This window comes from Mastigoproctus giganteus, chromosome 10 (genome assembly GCF_048544385.1).
Source record: "Mastigoproctus giganteus isolate SK-2022 chromosome 10, ASM4854438v1, whole genome shotgun sequence".
Classification (NCBI taxonomy): domain Eukaryota; kingdom Metazoa; phylum Arthropoda; class Arachnida; order Uropygi; family Thelyphonidae; genus Mastigoproctus; species Mastigoproctus giganteus.
The window spans coordinates 220,553,474-220,574,554 of record NC_143584.1 but is presented as its reverse complement, the minus strand read 5'-3'; the positions used below and the strand labels follow the sequence as shown (position 1 = coordinate 220,574,554).

At 36.9% G+C, this 21,081-nt stretch overlaps 1 protein-coding gene across 1 annotated transcript in view; it reads right to left on the bottom strand.

Annotated features, from left to right (window-relative positions):
- Nucleotides 1-4,820: 4,820 nt before the first annotated feature.
- The window catches only part of Irbp (Inverted repeat-binding protein), a 146,233-nt gene continuing 129,972 nt past the window's right edge, over nucleotides 4,821-21,081 (bottom strand). Inside the window, exons 15-16 of the mRNA XM_090382586.1 lie at nucleotides 18,214-18,300; nucleotides 4,821-5,092 (exon numbers count right to left, since the gene is read on the bottom strand). Of these exons, the coding sequence (XP_090238712.1) occupies nucleotides 4,976-5,092; nucleotides 18,214-18,300 (204 nt within the window). The 3' untranslated portion in view covers nucleotides 4,821-4,975. The remainder of the gene's footprint in view (nucleotides 5,093-18,213; nucleotides 18,301-21,081) is intronic.

The following is a 21,081-nucleotide window of genomic DNA, read 5'->3' as shown; positions in this document are numbered from 1 at the left end:
CAAAGGGTTCAGTTACTGCTCCCCAAGATTATTCTGCACGTCTGGCTTTTGCGCAGTGGTTTCTCCAAGAAAGTGTTCAAGATTCCAGCCTATGTTTTGTTCACGGATGAGGCTTATTCAATCAGCACAATGCTCATGTGTGGGCTCACGACAACCCACACTGTGTGCGCCCCCATGCGGCACAACATCGCTTCGCAATAAATGTGTGGGCAGGTATGGTCGGTGACTGCTTAGTCGGCCCATACCTGTTACCATGGGCCAACTAAGCAGTCACCGACCATAAGTGCTACCATCCCGCATGAACTCCGCAAAATATCGGATCTTTCTTGAACAAGTTCTACCAGGGTTACTTGACAATGTTCCAGCAAATGTGAGACGCAACATTTGGTTTCAACATGACGGGGCGCCTGCCCATTATGGAAGGTGTGTTCTGACCATTTGAACAGGCGTTTTGGGCGTCGATGGATTGGCCGTGGTGGACACGTTGCCTGGCCCCCTGGCTCACCTGATTTATCGAGCCTTGATTTCTTTCTGTGGGCCCCCCCCTCAAATCTATTGTGTATGAATTGCCTGTGGAGATGGAAATGGATCTCGTGGCGAGACTCGTCTGCGCTGCTGCTACTGTCAAAGAAACTCTAGGTGTGTTCGACCATGTCCGCCCACCCATGCTGCGTCGGTGTCACGCATGCATTGCGTCTCATGGTGGAACCTTCGAGCATCTGTTGTAACATCAAGAAATGCATCCACCTCGTACTCCATTGTTAATATTATGTCAAAAAATGTTTGCTCCTAATTACTGTGTTGTGTCATTTCTGCTTCTTGTGCCTCTGCTACTACTTTCCCGTGACGTTTCCAATTATGGGCTCCTATGCGATTCACATTCCTTTAGATGTTACCTACCTCCCCTAAACGTTTGTACCAATATTTTTGAGACACCCTGTATATGTTCATCATTATCTAACCACGTTTCACTTAATAGCAATATTTTGGATTGCTGTAAGATTGTGTCCATTTCGATATCTCAAACATGAGCCCGTAAACTTTGTACGTTCATTGACGATATAGATATACTACTTTGTATGAAATCTTGCAGTCCATCCTGCAGAGACGGTAGCTTATTATTTTTCACGCGACCTAGTTCAGCACGAAGTTCTCTATTACTAGTAGATAACTTCGCCGTGGTGAAATGTGAAATCGTCGTGGGGATTTGTAATATATAAACCTTGCAATGAGGTCACTCGAGATAACGCCACGTATACAAGTTGCTGATCTTTCTCATAATTAAACAAAACTTTTTCGCAGGTATCTCCTTGAGATTTAAGCATAGTCAAAGCACAACCACATACTACAGGAAATTGTGTACGTCTACATATTAATTTCCTATTGTACTTGAATGGAAAGAAGGTTGATCGTTTTATAATAGGTACGGATTGACTAGATAAATGTTTATCTTTCACATATTGTTTATAACGAGATTGAAGGTTATGTTCTATTTTTGACTCAGGAAATTTCATCCATACTCGTTTAACTGTTTTGTCGTCCTCAAATTCGAAATATACTAAAGTACCAACTGCACCGTTTACCAATCCATCGACCACATCTATATTTAGTAATCATGTACGGTTTTGCTTTCAATAATGGCAGAATGTATGGAAGTCCTCCAGTTTCAGTCACTGACATTTTATGAATTTTATTTCGCATACTTGCTAATTGTTCTTCAGAATGATATCCGTGGTATAAATCTTGTGAAACCACTTCGTTGAAATGGGTTTCATTGAAAATTAAAGCATTTGTATTATAGGCATTTACATCACTATTTCTTAAAAATAGTCGAATCCCTTGCAGATATAAATTAGTAGCATCTTTTTTGGTAACAAACCTCGGTTCTATAATTTTAAGTTCATATGGTAATAACGCTTCTCCATTGCCTATTTTTGTAAGAATTTTGGAAAATGTACTATCGGACTTTCGAACAACTTGTCCTAATTCATGAAATTGTAGTGAATGCCATAATTCTGGAGAAATCCCTAATGACTTCTTTATAAATTCTTTCGATTCCAATATAGAACGAGTAATGTTAGCTGTTATTCCTACTGATTTAAATGCAATTTGCAAATTTTCTGTGGTAGGCGTTTGTATAATTTTCATTGCCATATACTGTATAGCAAATGTTGGGGAGTAACTCCCCAACATTTGAGACGAGTGCTAGAAGTTTATCAAACGCTAACAGGGAGCTGTGATTTTGTAATAATTGAGAGCAAAGTGGAGCAGAAATTGCTAAAATAAAACATAAGGAAGGCACCTGGGGTGGACGGGATCTATCCCGTTATATTAAAGGAGGTAGCAAAAGAAGTAAGCAAACCCAAAGCCATAATTATGAGAGCTTCTTTGGACTCAGGGGAGATCCCCATAGACTGGAGGTTTGTAAATGTATCCCCCATTCAAAAGGTGACATAGGTAACTATAGACCTGTTAGTTTGTGTTCTGGGTTAAAATAATGAAATCACAGGTTAATTTGATTTGATTTGGTAGTTGTTGGCGCATCGGCTTCTGTGGCCATATTGCACCTCCCAAGGTTTTTGCAGTACTTTGATCCAAGCCCGAGGCGGGAATCGAACCCGCGACCTTTGGGTTGCCGGGTCACAGGTTAAAGAAGCATTGCAGGATCATCTAGACAAGTCTGCAGTAATAGTTAAAACATGGCATGGGTTTGTTAAAAAGAGGTCTTGTCTGACTAATTTGATTGGATACTATGTGGTCACAAAGGAACTGAATGCCAAAAATAATTTTGATATCATATACTTGGATTTCAGGAAAGCTTTTGATACTGTTGCACATGGAAGACTGCTGTGCAAATTGGAGAGGTATGACATTAAGGGTAAGTTGCTACAATGGACACAGGGTTGGTTGCGTGGAAGATGACACTCTTTGTGGACAAATGTTATTAGTGGAGTTCCCCGTGGTTCGGTGTTGGGCTCATTGTTGTTTTGTATATTTATCAATGATATTGATGAAGGTATATCAGGTTTAATGTCCAAGTTTGCAGATGATACAAAGGTTAGCATGGTTGTTAATGACAGTATGCTACTCCAACTGGATCCAGTTAAGTTGGGCAAATGGGCTGAAAAGTGGCAACTGAAGTTTATCATTGACAAATGCAAAGTACTGCATATGGGTAGCAATACTACAGTCAGGGAAGTGGAAAAGACCTGGGGGTAATTGTACAGACAAATATGAAGTTCGCTGAGCAGTGCAGAGGGGCTGCCAGGGCAGGTCATGGAGTTTGTCAGTGATATATAGGGATTTTGCTAGCAGGGACAGGGAGGTGGTTATCCCTTTATACACCTAGAGGCCTCATTTTAGTAAGGATAGAGTTGCTAGAACGAGTACAAAGAAGGACAAGATTGGTGAGGGGAACAAAGGGGTGCTCTTAACAAGAAAGGCTTAAGGTCTGCAAATTGGAGTAGGCACCTGCAAGGTGATCTGATTGAGGTGTATAAAGCCTTGAATGGGTTGAGCAAGCTGAATGCTGATGGGATTCTTCCTCTTGCTCAGATTAAGAACCTGAGGGGCCACAGCTTCAAATTAAAGAAAGGTAGTTGTAGAATAGATGTGCAGAAATTTGCCTTTAGCCAGCAGGTAGTTGATTGATAGAACAGGCTTCCATCTTTTGTTGTGGGTGTTGATAGCTTAAATAAATTTAAGACCGAGCTGGACAGGCATTTGGAATGAATGGAAGGATGAATTGGGAAGGTTTTTTTTTTTTTTTTTTGGCTGATGCTGCATAAGCTTGCTTTCTTGCATCGTATGCCCCTACTAATGCTAATTCATATGAAGTTGTCGGAAGTGGTTTCAAATCTAATTGAAACCATAAACGATCACATTGCAACTAAATCCAAATGGGTTTTTGTACACTAGTTTTTCACTCACTGTCAGCTCGTGTACACTATAGGAATGTGATCAGGAATCTCATTATTAGCCATTTCTAATTTCGCATTTTTTCTTTCACAATATTTCATTCGTTCTGCTGGAGTTTTAGATTCCTGATAAGTATCAGGCAAAGTAGAACTCTCTGGTGGAATTTCATTATGATTCAGAAGTTTGAATTTCTAATTTCCTTTTCTCCCGTTCATGATATTCCTTCATTATTTCAGTTAGAGTTTTTTTGGGTGCAGTTTGAGAATTCCCAGGCATAACGAAACACTCTTGTTGAATTTCATTTGGATTTGCATTTCTGTCCAACTTCCCTTTCTTTCACGATATGTCTTCGAACTCTGGGCTGTAGATTTTGGCACAGCCACTTGCATATTAATCATTATGCTGATATAATGGTACATCGTAGCATGTAACTGCTCAATTGTACTTGTCACTGCACTTGTGTACAATTAAGTTTTCTTTGGTGCATGCGTTGTACTTGTTGCGTCACTGCAGCAACAAGTACAATGCATGAACATCGGGTTTGTGACGGTTTCTAGGTAGCGTAATGCTTTCTTCCAAATAACACTGGTAAAAACATTTTTAACATCAAAATGGTTTCGCCCTCTTTCACTGAGGGGTGGTGGTAATGGCACAGCTGACACTAACTTTTAACAAGATGGCAATTTGATAACTAAAGATTTTTTAAAATTCAAGTTTTAGACTTATTAGAAATTTTAAATTTCACTAATAACATACACCTGTGGTTCCCAGTGCAGTGCATTATGTGCACTGCATTTTTTAATCAAGCATTACTATGAAACATTGTATATTCATTCTTTCATCTGTGTGCAAATGTATCACGATAGAAATTCTATAATAACAAACTTTATTGAAAAGAAACATTAAAACAATGCAAAAATGTTTATTTGGTTATTTTTTAAGTGTTTAACACTTTCAAAACGTTTAGGCAATAATTACAACACAAAAATACTTTTGAAAGACTTGACAGATTCCAGTTGTACTAACAATAGTAAAATTAAACACAACACACGGTAGGTTATCCAAGCCCTAGAAAGTCTGTGATTGCTTCAATTATTTCTGCTTTCTTTGTTCCACACCTGATTTTATGGTTTTTACAATACTCTTTAAGGACACTGACAGTAAGATGGCCGAGCTGGGAAAAAAAAAAAAAAAAAGCAGAAAGAAATTTCGAAAATTAATATAAAAATTGACATCAATTTTTTGACTAAAAATCTATAAAATTTTCTAAAAATTCTATGAATAAAAAAATTTCATTTCAGGCCGGCTCACCAACATGTAAATATAAAGAAAAGTGCAAATCAGATACAGTGAATGAAATGAATGAGTACTTTGCTTCATTCTTTACAGATTAAAGCCCTTTCACAGCAGAAGGAATATGAGGACTGTGAAATAAGCAATACAGAAATTAGAGAAATGTTTGCTAGAAACAAAGTGCTGAAGTGGAAAATTATAGTAATTCTTTTAGAGAAAATGTTGAGCATCTCTGGACAAGGATCAATAGAAAACAGGCCTTGAATGTCGGGCTGCATATCACTATATAATTTCTAGTAATGACCGACAGACTGGTTTAAGTTAAACTTTATTAAAATAAATAGACATATGCATAAAAATTATATTAAAACAGATATAAAATAAGTGTTAAAATATATATAAATGATAAAATAGAAGCTTTTGGGGTTAGGTATCCCTTCATCAGCCGGTTGATGAATGGTGTACTGAGTCGGTGCCGCCCAAAATCCCAACATACGAATTGGATTTAAAAAAACAAAAAAAAAAAAAAAAAAACAGTCTATCTCAGAAACTGTTTTTGCAATAAAAAATGTTTTTCATGTAATCAAAACAGCCACTAAAAACATTAAAAGTTTATTTGAACACATGGATTATGTACATTGCAGTTATGCAAACAGTATATGTTAATGTTAATGTTTTATGTCATATTGATGAATAAACAACACACATTATACTAACAGTATACAATCAGTTCACAAAAACCACATTACTGACAATAATCGCAGTTTAATGATATCAAAGTCACAGATTAAAATTTGAAAAAAATCATACAAATTATAATCAAACATTTAAGTATTATAATAATAATAATAGGAAAATGGGATTTTTTTTCCAGGGGATATTATCGTGAAAATAATCTTAAGTATTATAATAATAACAAGAAGAAAATGGGATATTTTTTCCTGTTGGCGCTGATGGCCATGCCTAATGTACTGGTCTAAGAAATTCATGAAGGTACAGCTAATTACAAATAAATAAATAAATACCTGATAATTACAGTTTTAGTTATGCTAATGATATTAATGACAAACGTTACACAGCTGCCAAAATACATTACTCTAAATTTTCATATTCTGAAAGTATTCTTATTTCAAGTTTTTTTTGTCTTTAGCATTTCAATGCTATAACTATAATTATTGCTCAAAAGTCTTATACAAATACCAAAATTTGACTTGAAAAATTACCAATTAAATGCAATATAATAAAGTAAAATTAATTAAGTCGTTTTTATTTGTTTTTGTAACAGAAAACATGATCTTCAAATTGAAAGAGGTACTTGTCATTAAAATTTTTATTTTTTATATTCTTTCTATACAAAATTAAATCTAATAAGGTAAATTTTTACTTACTAAAAAACTAATAAATATATAGAATTATATTCATATATTTTTACAATTTTTATAGATACTGTCGGGATTCTAAGCTAGACCTGTACTGAGTATATATAAACATTGGGTAAAATAACAGAAGTCTACTGCACATAATCATAAATCACACCTCCAAGGATCAGAGAATAAAAGCAAAGTATTCAGACCTTGAAAAGGTACTTTTGAAATGGCTAAGGATGATGCTTGAATACAATGTTCCCTTAAACAAAAATATTTTAAAAATTAAGGCCAAATCATTTGCACATTGGATCCTTGGTCCAAGAGGAAGTAGTTATGGTTGGTGACTCAATTTCAGGGAAAAGCAAAATATATTGTGCAAAAAGGCCAGGTCGAACAGGACCAGGGTATGTCTGCCAGGGGTTCAAGTTGATGACATTAGAGCAACTATCATCTTTTGAGGGGAAAAAAGGTGATACTGTTATATACATTGATACTAATGATGTTAAGAGTAGGAGATCTGAGGATTTAATTAACGAGTATTGGGAAATGTTGAGAAAAAGTCACAAGTGAGGATTAAAATTGAAAGTATCTGCAATTCTGACTACACATGATAGGAGGGAGTACAATGAGAGTCTTGTCAATCAACTTGGCCTTGGAAAGATTGTTTTTACAGGAATGAGATACATTTAAATAGAATGGGTGTAAGAAAACTTGTTGACACTATGGAGACAGTGTAAGGCGAGTTGGATAATTGCTAGAAGGGGAGGGGGATGCACAGACTAACAGCAGCGTGAAAAGCAGGGATTTCAAGATGTTGGGGCCCGCATGAAACAAGAATATAGATGAGCTGAGCTGTGTTAGGGTTACCTAGAGTAAAAACAGCAGGTTAACTGCATATACACAATAGGAGATTAGTAAATAAATTTGAATTTTAAGTAATAATGAAATCATCAAATGCTGATATAGGAGATATGGTGTCATCTCAGACATAAGGGGTTCAAGAATTAGAACATGGGGAGTAGTGTCTACAGAAAGGGCAGATTGGACAGGAAGTAGAGGATATGTTCTCAGTTAAGAAACAAATTCTAAGGCAGTGCATCCAATGGACTTGAGTGGCCAGTGCAATGCTGACTCAGTTTGGTCTGATAGAAGAACTGGGAAAGCAAAATTATAGGCCTGTGATAGGTATAAAAAACAACTGTGCTGACAATAGAGTGGTCCAATAAATCAGAATGTTTCATAAAGGGGATTTTAACTTTCCAGATATTGACTGGAACTTGTTGGTTGGTCACTCACAGACTAGCAAGACCTGTGCATTTATTGGATAACTGTTCTACACCAGCATTTCAGACAGGCAATGAAAGAAAGCAATACGTTGTTATTATTATTTTGGTTTTTTGGAGCATTAGCAACTAAGGCCATATTGCTCCGGGGATATATGGTGGTTATTCCCTGACCTTTCCGCATCCTCCGTATTTGGTGGTCACGGGCTCGAACCCCGGTCTAATCAAGAAGCGTGCGCTACGCACTGCTGCTCCTGCCCACCCGGCTACGGAGGGACCAAAGCAATACATGTGATCTGATTATCACCAGTGACCTTTAATCCATTAGGAATATCCAGGTAAAGGAACTACTAATTGGCAGTTGAGAGTAGGAGTGTGGACTATAAAGTATTTAGGGCTGAAGTCTTAAGTTATGGAAAAGTCTAGCGCAAAAGCATCAATAATACATAGCCAAATCTGAATTAACAGAATGTTAGCAAAACGGCATCGTTTTAAGTTATATCTCATATTGTGAATACCTTCACGAGTTGCCATGACATTGCACTACTTCGAATAAGTAACACGCGGTGATCTGATTGAGGTGTATAAGGCCTTGAATGGGTTGAGCACGCTGAATTCTGATGGGATCCTTCCACTTGTTCAGATTACGAACCTATGGAAGCCTTAATTTGAATGAATTCAAATTAAGAAAGGACAGATGTAGAATACATGTGAGGAAATTTGGCTTTAGCCAGCGAGTGGTTAATTGCTGGAACAAACTTCCATCTGTCGTGGAAGTTGATAGGTTGAATAAATTTAAGGAGGAATTGGACAGGCCTTTGGAGGGAATGGTGTGATTTTTTTTTTTTTTTTGGCTGATGCTGCATAAGCTTATACACTTGCTTTCTTGCATCACATGCCACTACTACTACTACTACTACCTGAGGAGAAGACTAATGTTACTTATTCTCAGATGGATACCACCACCCAGACGGCACCGTTTTGAAATATGGTATGGGATACAGTTCTCGGTTATCCACATACTATCCCTATTAGACTTAGAAAAGAGATAAAGATGTAGGAAAGTGATAATCGGAGAGGTAGAGGAAGGAAATGCTGTAGAAGGAAGAAGGGGACAGTGCTCCTGTAGAAGGAAGAAGGGACAGTGCTCCTTCAACTCACACTCTCAAAGCTCATATATTCCGCGAATAGGCAACGCTTCCCCAGTAGAGAAGACTGTTGTTGCCTATTCGAGGAAACTCAGTGGCCATCTGGCCCCCCAGATGGCACCGTTTCAGTGCTATTTGGCCTTTCTTCGGTGGGTGGGTAGGTACCTGAGTGATGCCTTATGGTGTATGATGTGTTTAGACTATAAAGCATTTGGGGCTGAAGCCTCAAGCTATGGAAAAGTCTAGACTAAAGCCTCAAGCTATGGAAAAGTCTAGACTATGTATAAGTATAGGGCAAAAGCATCAATAATACATTTTATTTTATCTTATATTGTGAATACCTTCACGAGTTGCCATGATATTGCACTACTTCGAATAAGTAACGCTTCACCTGAGGAGAACACTTCTCCTCAGGTGAAGGATGCCTTATGGTGTATGATGTGTTTAGACTATAAAGCATTTGGGGCTGAAGCCTCAAGCTATGGAAAAGTCTAGACTATGTATAAGTATAGGGCAAAAGCATCAATAATACATTTTATTTTATCTTATATTGTGAATACCTTCACGAGTTGCCATGATATTGCACTACTTCGAATAAGTAACGCTTCACCTGAGGAGAACACTTCTCCTCAGGTGAAGCGTTACTTATTCGAAGTAGTGCAATATCATGGGACCTCGTTGTGAAGGTATTCACGATATGAGATAAAACTTAAAACGATGCCGTTTTGCTAATATTCTGTTAATTCAGATTTGGCTATGTATTACTGATGCTTTCGCACTATACTTATACATAGTGTGTTTACATATACATAGTGAGTAGGAGTGTGTTATAGGCCTAGCAACTCTGATCAGTATAATAAGAAACTGTACAGGGAAATAGTGGGGTAGTAAATCAGAGAGTTTTATAATGGGGGATTTTAATTTCCCAGATATTGACTGGAATTTGTGGGTTGGTCACTCACACACTAGCAAGGCTTTTGTGGATTTATTGGACGATTGTTTTCTACATCAGCATGTTCCGGAGGCAACTAGATTGAGTAATACTCTTAATCTGATTATCAGTAGTGATTCTTCATGCATTAAGAATCTGCAGATAAAGAAACCACTAGGTGACAGTGATCACAGTGTGCTGAAGTGGGATTTACTCAAGGTAACTACCATCGGGGGTAAAGGGAAGGGTTTTAGCTTTCGTGAAGGCGACTACAATGGTCTGAGACAGTATTTAAATCTTATACGGTGGGATCAACTGATGATGTTACCAACAGCAAATTCAAAATGGGAAGCATTCAAAGAATTTATCTTGGAAGCTACTGGGCTTTACATACCAACTAAGAAATATTGTTCAAGGTTTAGGCCTAAATGGAAGTCAGACGAACTAATGAGACATGTGGCAGAGAAGAAAAATGCATGGAATACATATAAATTAATGGGTGACATGGAGGCCTATGATAGATATAAGCTGGTCTGTAACCAAGTCACACAGGAGATTAGGCAGGCAAAGGCAGATTATGAGAAATCTTTTAGCAAAGGATGCAAAGAAAAACAGCAAAGAGTTCTTTACCTATGTAAACTCTAGAAGGAAAGGGATAAATCAGATTGGTCCATTGGATTTTGATGGTTCAACTGTTGATGATCCTGCTCAGGTGGCTAACAAACTAAATGAGTATTTTGTATCTACATTCACACATGAGGAGTTATTCAGGGAGGGGAATGCCAGAGGTGTATTCAACTCTGGCAGTAAGCTAGATAATCTTGTAATAACTGAGAGTAAAGTGGAGGAGAAATTGTTGAGGCAATGATGGCAACAATTTCTCTAGGTACTCCACTAATGTTATTAGTGGAGTACCTCAGGGTTCGGTGTTGGGTTCATTGTTGTTTTCTGTATTTATAAATGATATTGATGATGGTATATCAAGCTTAATGTCCAAGTTTGCAGACGAGACAAAGGTTGGCAGGATTGTTAAGGACACTAATGACAGTACGCTGCTGCAACAGGATCTAGGAAAGTTGAGTAGATGGGCTGAGAGATGGCAAATGAAGTTTAACATTAACAAATGTAAAGTACTACATATGGGAAGCAGTAACCCCAAAGTAACATATCAACTCTGTGGTACTACATTGACAGTGGTAGAGAACGAAAAGGACCTGGGGGTAATTGTGCAGGCAGATATGAAGTTTCCTGAGCAGTGCACACGGTCTGCAAGAGTAGCTCATTGTGTCTTGTCAATGATATACAGGAATTTTTCTAGCAGGGATAAGGAGGTGATTATCCCCTCGTATAAGGCAATGGTACTGTATACAGGTCTGTAGGCCTCATTTCAAGATGGATGTGGAGCTGTTGGAATGAGTACAGAGAAGGGCAACAAGATTAGTGAATTGAACAAAGGGTTGTTCTCATGAAGAAAGGCTTAAGTTCTGCAAATTACAGTGTTTGGAGAGTAGACACCTGCGAGGTGATCTGATTGAGGTGCATAAAGTTTTGAATGGTTTGAGCATGCTCAATGCTGATGGGATTCTTCCTCTTGCTCAGAATTGAACAAGAGGAAATTCAAACTGAGTAAAGACAGATGTAGGATAGATGCCAGAAGGTTGGTGGAACAGGCTTCCACCTTTTGTTGTAGAAGTTGATAACCTAAGTAAATTTAAGGCTCAGCTGGACAGGTATTTCGAACGAAATACCTGTCCAGCTGAGCCTTAAATTTATTTAGTGGAAGTTTATTGAATTTATTTGAAGGGGAAGTTTTTTTTTTTTTTTTTTTTTTTTGGGCTGATGCTGCATAAGCTTGCTTTCTTGCATCATACACCCTCTACTAATGCTAATGTTATGCTATTACTTATTCTCAGTGGCACCACCACCACCACCCAGACAGCACCGTTTCAAGGCTTGTTTGTATATGTGTGGGATAATAACTCTACTATCCACTTGTCCCTATTAGACTTGGAAAAGGAAAAGGTAGAGGGAAAGTTATAGTAGGAGTGGAAGAAGAAAAGAAAGGTGTAGAAGAATGAAAGGGACAGTAACTCCTTCAACTTGCACCACTCAAAAACTCATAAATTCCTCGAATAGGCAACGCTTCCCCAGTAGAGAAGACAGTTGTTATCTATTCTCGGAAACTCCGTGACTATCATGCTACCCCTGGTGACCGTTTCAAGGTTTGTTTGCCTTTCATCAGTGGGTGGGCAGGTACCCTGGTATTGCAGACATGACAATCCAGTTGCGAAGATAATCACACAATATGAGAGATGTCAGAAGGTGTACATAATAATATTTAAGTAAAATTAAATGCAACAAGGCATCATATCCTTAAGAGTATAATAATCTACATAATTCTGGTGTAAAACACACCATAGACAACTCTTAAACAAAAAACTACATTAGTAGTGTGATGGGCATTGATTTTATCTATATCTCATATTGTGCTCTTCCTTCACGAGTTGTCATGTATTGCACTACCTCGAATAAGTAACGCTTCACTAAAAGAGAAGACTATTGTTACTGGATTGGGCACCACTACCTAGAGAGAATAAGTAACAAGAGCTGTAACTATGGTGTCTAACTATGGTATATTGAGACTTAGAGGAGGAAATTGTGAAAGATAAAGAAAAAGCATTTTCAGCTTTTTCTAGTCTGCGTGATGGATCACCTTTTTTTTGATAAACAGAAAGTTCCAGAAAGGCATAAGGAATCCCAAACTAAAGGTGTATCATTATCTAACTCGCGCAAAACCTCATTGAGAAATTATAAAAATAAGAACTCTCCCAACAAAATAAAAAAAAAAGAAATAAAAAAAATATTATCACGTACACCTTCTGGCATCTCTCATATAGTAGGATTATCCTCACACCAGATTGTCATGTCTGCAACACCAGGGTACCTGCCCACCAATCGATGAAAGACCAACAAGCCTTGAAACGGTCACCAGGGGGAGCCTGATATTCACAGTTTCCGAGAATAGGTAACAACAGTCTTCTCTACTGGGGAAGCGTTGCCTATTCAAGGAATTTATGAATTTTTGAGTGGTGCGAGTTGAAGGAGTTACTGTTCCTTTCATTCTTTTACACTGTTTCTTTTCTTCTTCCACTCCTACTATAACTTTCCCTCTACTTTTTTGTTTTTCTAAGTCTAATACGGACAAGTGGATAGTAGTTATTATTCCACACATATACAAACAAGCCTTGAAATGGTGACGTCTGGGTGGTGGTGGCCACTGAGAATAAGTAACAATAGTCCTCTTTTAGTGAAGTGTTACTTATTCGAGGTAGCGCAATACATGGCAACTCATTGTGCAGGAAGAGCACAATATAAGATACAGATAAAATGATGCCCTTCACACTACTAATGTGTTTGAGAGTTGTCTATGGTGTGTTTACACCAATATTATATAGATTATTATACCATGTGTATTTTAGTGCAATTGCATCATTTATACACAGCTAAATATATTAGCAAATTTGCAATAGCGGCATCGTTTAAGTTACATCTCACATTGTGAATACCTTCACGACGAGTTGCCATGGCATTGCACTACTTTGAATAAGTAACGGATATATTTAGCTGTGTATAAATGATGCAATTGCACTAAAATACACATTGTCTAAACTCTTTCGCAGCTTGACGCTTTAAGCCCTAATGCATTAGAGTCTTAACTTATATCGTACGCCATCAGGCATCTCTCATATTGTGAAGATATACTTCACAACTGTTTTGCCATCATTACATCACTTGGGTACCTACCCACCCACCGAAGAAGGGCCAAATAGCCCTGAAACGGTGCCATCTGGGTAGTGGTATCCACTGAGAATAAGTAACAACAGTCTTCTCCTTTGGGTGAAGCGTTACTTATTCGAAGTAGTGCTGTTATTTATTTATTTGTTGTTATTTGGTTTTTTTTAGGAGCATTAGCAACTAAGGCCATATTGCTCCTGGAATATGCGGTGGTCATTCCCTGACCTTTCCACATCCTCCGTATTCGGTGGTGACGGGCTCGAACCCCGGTCTAATCAAGAAGAGTGTGCTATGCACTGCTGCTCCTTCCCACCTGGCTACGGAGGCGCCACCGAAGTAGTGCAATGTCATGGCAATTTGTTGTGAAGGTATTCACAATATGAGATGTAACTTAAACGATGCCACTATTGCAAATTTGCTAATATATTTAGCTGTGTATAAATGATGCAATTGTACACATAGTCTAAAATACACATAGTCTAATCTGTTTCGCAGCTTGAGGCTTTAAGCCCTAATGCATTAGAGATTATTATACCTTAAAGATATGATGCATTTAATTTTACTTAAATAGATACTGTACATATGTACTATTGTATACAATAATTACCACACATATGTAATTTACAAATTAACTTTACTATGTCATGCAAAATATACAATCTTTATTCTCTTGTTTAATACTGTAGTAGAGAGGCTCCCAAAGTGTGGGGCATGTCCAGCCAGGGGAGGGCACACTTAGTTATTTAGTTATTTGGGGGGGACACTTGTTTTCACAAAGCACTTTAACAAAATATGGTCAAACCATCCCACTAATCCAGGTATGAAGCTTCTATTTATTTATATAGTTGAAGCTCTTTATAATGACCCAATATGTAATAACATCCTATGTGGTTGATCCCGGCCAATTTGTCATTAACCTAATGCTACTACTTTATATTCAGTATAACTACATTGAAAATAAAAGGATTTCTCTATTTCTGCCTCTTTATTTGTATTTTTATGTTTTTATTACAATATCTGCATTTAAAAATGACAGAACGCTTCAAATATATTGAATAAATTGATGAGCTTGCAGCCTGACCATGAGAGATCATTTGTTAAGATTTTCCATGCTCTTTTCTCACAGTGTGGTAATGAAATGAACTTCAGCTAGAAGTTCATTTGATTTGTTAAAGTGTATGTTTATTGGTATGGCTCCAAGAAAGCGAATAGCTTTGCCAATCGCAGATAAAATTAGGATTTTTCAAGCTGTAGATAACAGTGCGCATGCTAAGACTGACATTGCTAAACAGTTCAGCATTCCTAATAGTACTCTGTTTGCGATTTTGAAAGATTGGAAAAGATTGAAAATTTAGAGAAATCTGCTGCACTGGGTCACAAGGCGAAGTATCCAGATCTAGAAAAGGTGCTTTTGGAATGGCTAATGATGATGCGTGCAAAAAATTTTCCTGTAGACAATAATCTTTGAAAAGCTAAGGCTAAATCATTTGTGCATCAAATGGATATTGAAGGATTTAAAAGTTCAGATGAATAGTTCCAGAAATTTAAGACTCATCCTGGCCTATCTTTCAAAAAAGTGCAGCCTTGAACATTGACGCTACAAAGGAATGGAAGGAAATCATTTAAAAAATGTTTTGCTGACATATAACAATGAAATCTTCAATGCTAATGAAACTGGACTTTTTTTTTTTTTTTTTTAAATTGTCACTGGATAAAACACTTACATTTAAAGGAGAGAGAAATTTAGTAGCAGAAAAAAGGCCAAAAAACAGATTACCATTCTCCTAGCAACAAGCATGTCTGGCACAGAGAAGCTTCCTCTTTTAATCATTGGGAAAGCCCAGAAGCCTCTATGCTTTAAAGGTTTGAAGACATCACCGATTGTCTCGAGCAAACCAAGAGGCATGGATGACATCACAAATCTATGAAGAATGGATCAGAGACTTAGATCGCAGGGTGAGTGAGAACTGAAAAATTTTGCTATTTGTGGATAACTGCACCCCTGTCAAGTAAATGACCTATGTGCAATCACTGTCGAGTACCTACACACCACCAAATATTACATCAGTTCTAGAGCCACTTGATCAAGGTGTAATCCAGCGTTTTAAGGAAAACTACCAAAAAATGCTATTAAACAAAATTGTGCTATGCCTTGAAAGTAAAATTCAATGCGAAATCAACATCCTGCAGGCAGTGTGTTTCACAGCATGGGATCAAGTTGATGAAAAAGTGATTGCCAACTGCTTCAAACATGCTGGATTTACTGCCCTGAATAATGCAACGTGTGAAGTTTTGCATATTCTTCCTCTATTAACTGCAAAGAGTAGTCAAATAATAAGGAACAAATATTTTAGTAAGTGTGTCATCACCTAAACTTAGAGGAAAACTTAAGTTTCAAAGATTACGCAGAAGTGGATGTGGACATTGAATGCTTCAGGATATGCACGAATGAAGAGGAACTCATTGCAGACATAATGGAATCTTCTGAAATTTGTACTGAAGATGAAGAACTACTGTGGTTGAAAAAGAAGTTTCAGTGAAAGATACTCACCAAGGACTAGAACTTGTATATCAATTTTTTCAAGCACAGCCTAACTGCAAAAGTGAAATAATTGCTATCGTGCACCTTTATAATTCTCTTTAAAAACATACTCTACCATTGAAACAGTGTTTTGACAGATTATTTTAAAGTAAGAAACAATTCTCTTGTTAGGTCTTGATTAGTATTGAAATTTACAATTTAATAAACCTTACTAGACTTTAAAATCAGTGCAAAATTTATAATCATAATTTTCTTGTTTAATATTGTAGTACATATTATAAATAAGATTATACTATATTGTATTAGTAGAATTATATTAAATGTTCAAGCGTTTACTTGTTTTGTTTCTGATTTTATGAACGATTGATATGTCCTTCCAATATAACGACTCATTCTCATTCCCTGAAGGGTCATTATATAGAGCTTCAACTGTATTATTTGTACTTTACTTTTTTATTTCTTTGAGATTAAGTGTACTGAAGTATATATTAATTTATAAAAGTACTATGTATATTCATAGCTAAATTTTATGTGGATCTGTTTATTTGCATTTGTTCTGGAACTTGGGGGAGGTGAAATTTATGAAAAATTTTAAGGGGCTCAGGGTATAAACATTTGGGAACCTCTGGATTAGATTATTCTGAATTAGAATACATTTTATATTATCACCTCCTTCACTGATGATATAAAGCTGTTCACTGCTAACAACTCTGGAGACGCTGCTGACTACATAAATACCTCAATCGTATAGAAAATTCAGAACCTCGAGGCCTTCCTCTCTGGTTTTGGCCTTCATATCAATCCCGAGAAGTCGAAAACAGTTGACTTTCTTGCTCAAGCGGAACCCAACAATGGTGCAACCCAATCTAAGAGGATCTGTGATTTCTGCTGTTCAGCAACACACCGATCTGGGTGTTATTTTTGACCAGAAGCATGTGTTCTACCACACAGACCACCTGCAAATAAAGTTCTGTCAACTCCAGTGGATGCTTAAGCAACAACTTATGCATGTCCATGACCAGGCTGTTGGGCGCAGATATATTAAGACTTGTGTCTATCCAGTCATATTTTATGGCGCAGAAGTCTGGACCTCAACTGCCACAACGCATCTCAGACGGATTTTTGGCAGGCGAATTTTGGCTACTGAAGTGGGCCATATGGAAATTTTAGCTTCCCCCTGCACCAAAGACCACCCACATGGCAGCAGCTCTAAACATCAGACGTCTTCCTGCCATTATCCATGAGAGAAGACTCATCTTTGCTGTAAAAACGATGGTTGGCATTATTTCGGAACTAAATAAAAAATATAGGCAGAACTTACTCCATCGACTTCCTTCTCAGGACTATGTCGCAGGAAAACAAAAATGCTCCTGAGGACCTGTCCATCACTGCCATGGATCCATCACTACATTGTTACAACTTTCTGCGCCTGCTCAGATGACTCCAGCACTGTAAAAGGACTACTCCCTGGAGAATAATTTAACTTGATAACATGCTGTTGTGTATATATTTTCATATGTAAATTTGTCATTTTTTTCTCCAATGTTTAATCCTAAATTTGTATAATTAGTAATAATATTGTTTTATTTCTCCTATCTCATCCTTGTTTATTACATTGTATTAGTCTCTCCTGTAAACCCCTGGCTTGTAGCCATGAAGGATATTGTGTATGGCATGTGCCTTCTGTATGCAATAAAGAGTTCTTCTTCTTCTTAATTGCATTAGTAGAATTACATTTAATGTTAAAACTTTTCATAGTTCTTTGGCTGATATGAGCCACTGATATGTCGACCATTTTTTTTATTCCCTTGGGAGTTCGTTATAAAGTGTGCTTTAACTATATGTACCAAGCTATCTTTCATTCACTGAAAAAATAAACACCAGCACTTTCAAAGGGGGGAGAGACAGATACAAGGAAATAGAAAAATAAAAATACTTGTCCTAGTTCAGCTTCTTTAGGAATGTCAACTACTGCAATACTGTCATCTGATTTGGCTCTTTTACCAGTTGCTGACTGTGTTGGCTGTAAAGGAAGGATAACATTTAAAATACACTTCAGAAAAAGTTTAATGGCATTTCTTTTTAAAAATGATATTACAAAATTATGAGAAATTATCAACAATGACCAGAATTGTAATTCAAGCACTGCAAACTAGAATTACTGAAAAAACATATAGATACACTTCTTGCAGATCAAATGGTGAAAGTCTGAGCACTATGCTCGGACTCTCCACTTTCATATTTCTTCTCTCCTTAGTTAACTAAAGATGCTGGGAGTGCAGGAATTTTTAGCAGTTAAGTAAAAAAGGAAATAAGTATGCACTGTCATATTTAGAAACCTGACAGAAGTGAAATAAAATAAGTCACCAAAAGTTGACTGTGAAATAATTTACTCAAATAAGATACACTGCATACATTTAAACACCTGTGAACTTTTACAAATCAGAATGTGGAACGTTTAATACAAAGATGCATTAAAAGAACAAACTGACATATGCATGCTGAACTGTCACTAGCTGATGGTAATACATTCATATGCTTAAGGTGTAAGGAATGCAATGACCTTAAGCCAAAACTTTGCTTACTAATGGACAAGACTTAGAAAGTAACAAACCTAAGTGTTAGGCAATTACACAAGTGTCTAGCAATAATGGATGCTCTTGAATGATTGGACATCAGGAATGGATCATCAACTGCAGTTCCAAGTGAGGTATTGTTAGTTGGTGATTCAATTGTTAGGGAAACTGGGAATGTATTCTGTAATCAAGACTAACAAAACCAGGGTATGTGTTTTAGGCTCTAAACTTGATAACTATTGATATCTAAGAATTGATAACTGCTACTAAGCAGTTATCAATTCTTAAGGGGACTAAAAGGCATAGGGTTATATATCTGGGAACTTAAAAAAAAAAACAAGAAAATAAGGTCATCCTGGGAAAATGCTGTGTGAGAGATCGAAATGTTATTTTGTCTGCAATTCTGCCCATGATAGGAGAGACTATATGATGAAGGCTTTATGGATTAACAACTTGTGACCTGGCAGACTCTCCTCAAGGGAGATGTTTTTTCTCAGCTTGGTAGTTAATAAATTGGATTTATTTTGTAAGGATGAAATTCGTTTGAACAAAAGATGAGTAAGGGTCTTTGCTGATGGCACAAAGGAAGTTTTAATTGCTCAGGAAACTGCTAATTGGGGGACAGATAGTGAAGAGTCTTATAAGACTCAGACTAAGGGTACTGACCAGTTACACCTGCATCTTCCTTAAGAATATTTGTATATACAGCCACTCCCTGGCTTACATAATACTTGACTTACGGAAATTCAACTTTACGTAAGTTTTTGCCAGCTGGTGCAAATTTAAAAAAATTGTGGAAACATATTTTGCATCCCATAGGAATAAATGGAGGTATCATGTAAATATTGTAATGTGAAACCAATAACACATTTTTTTTTTTGGTAATTTCTTCCAAGACCTCGGAAGTTGAAATTTTCACTATATAACTAAGCTATTTATCTTACTGAAAGGTCATTTTTATAACAGAAATTGCACTACATTTTCATCATTATCATATGTTCTGTTACAAGCATCAATTTTAAATGCCTTTGTAATATTTTTCTAAAACACATTTCTGGAGGTCACTACCATAAAACAATAAAACTATTTTCACTTTCCGGTTTATTGGGCTTTTTTTTTAGCCCGATCTATTATAAACAGATAGTAAACTCAATCTTATTGCATTTGCGATAATACCAATAACTGGAATTCTGTGGGTTTTTACGCTACAGTATTATAGTGAAATGAGTTACCTTTCACTGAAATCTTCAATCACATAAAAAACATAAATAAATTTTCAGAATCTTCTCTTCATTCCTATTTACTTATTACCATGGTGAAGGGGGAGGGACGAATGGTGAAGGAAAAGTGCTAGGAAACGAAACAAAATTGATTTAGAAATGAAGATGATTAATTAAGAAGTATGAAGCAGGACAAAGTTTGTTGTCTATTGCACAGAATTGTCTTGCTGCTTCAACAGTGAATACTATTTTAAGGGATAGTGCACGTATAAAAGAACATGTTAAAGGATCAACGCATTTAAGATCAACAGTGATCACAAAACAGCGTTCAGGTGCTATATCGAAGATGGAAAAACTATTAATAATATCGATGGAAGATTCAGAAGCAAGTGTACCCGAGTCCAATGGCCATTCAAGCAAAAGGAAGAAGTATTTACGAAGATATTAAGGATAAGTACGGCAAATCTCAAGCCAAGTTTGTGGCAAGCAATGGGTAGTTTAATAGGTTCGAGCATCGTGCTGATTTCCAAAACATTAAAGTATGTGGTGAAGTCACCAGTGCTGATTCTGCAGCTGCAAAGAAATTTTCTGATGTGTTGGGAAAAATCCCTTCTAAATCTCCACAGTCCTCAACTTCTGCAGCGGCGTGCTTATCAGCTGGAGAGCTAATTCTTGCAATGATGCTCGAAAGGTAAAACTTGCTGACATTATGCATGTCTCCTCTCTCTTTTTGTAATTTTTCCTATGCATGAGATAAAAAAAATTGAATAAATAATTCTATTTACATTCATCGAACATTTCTTTTTTGCTTCAATCAAATTCAGCACGCATAGTTGCGAGTGTTGCATAAGCACTTAGGGAGATTCCAACTTACGTAAGCCAGTGAGTGGCTGTACTCTTAAAGTAGATGCAAGTGTAAAAAAAGCAAATCCCAGTCCATTCCCCCTCCCCTAATTTAGAGGAGGGATGGACTTAGTCTTGCAGATTAACTTGATACTTGAGGAAGAC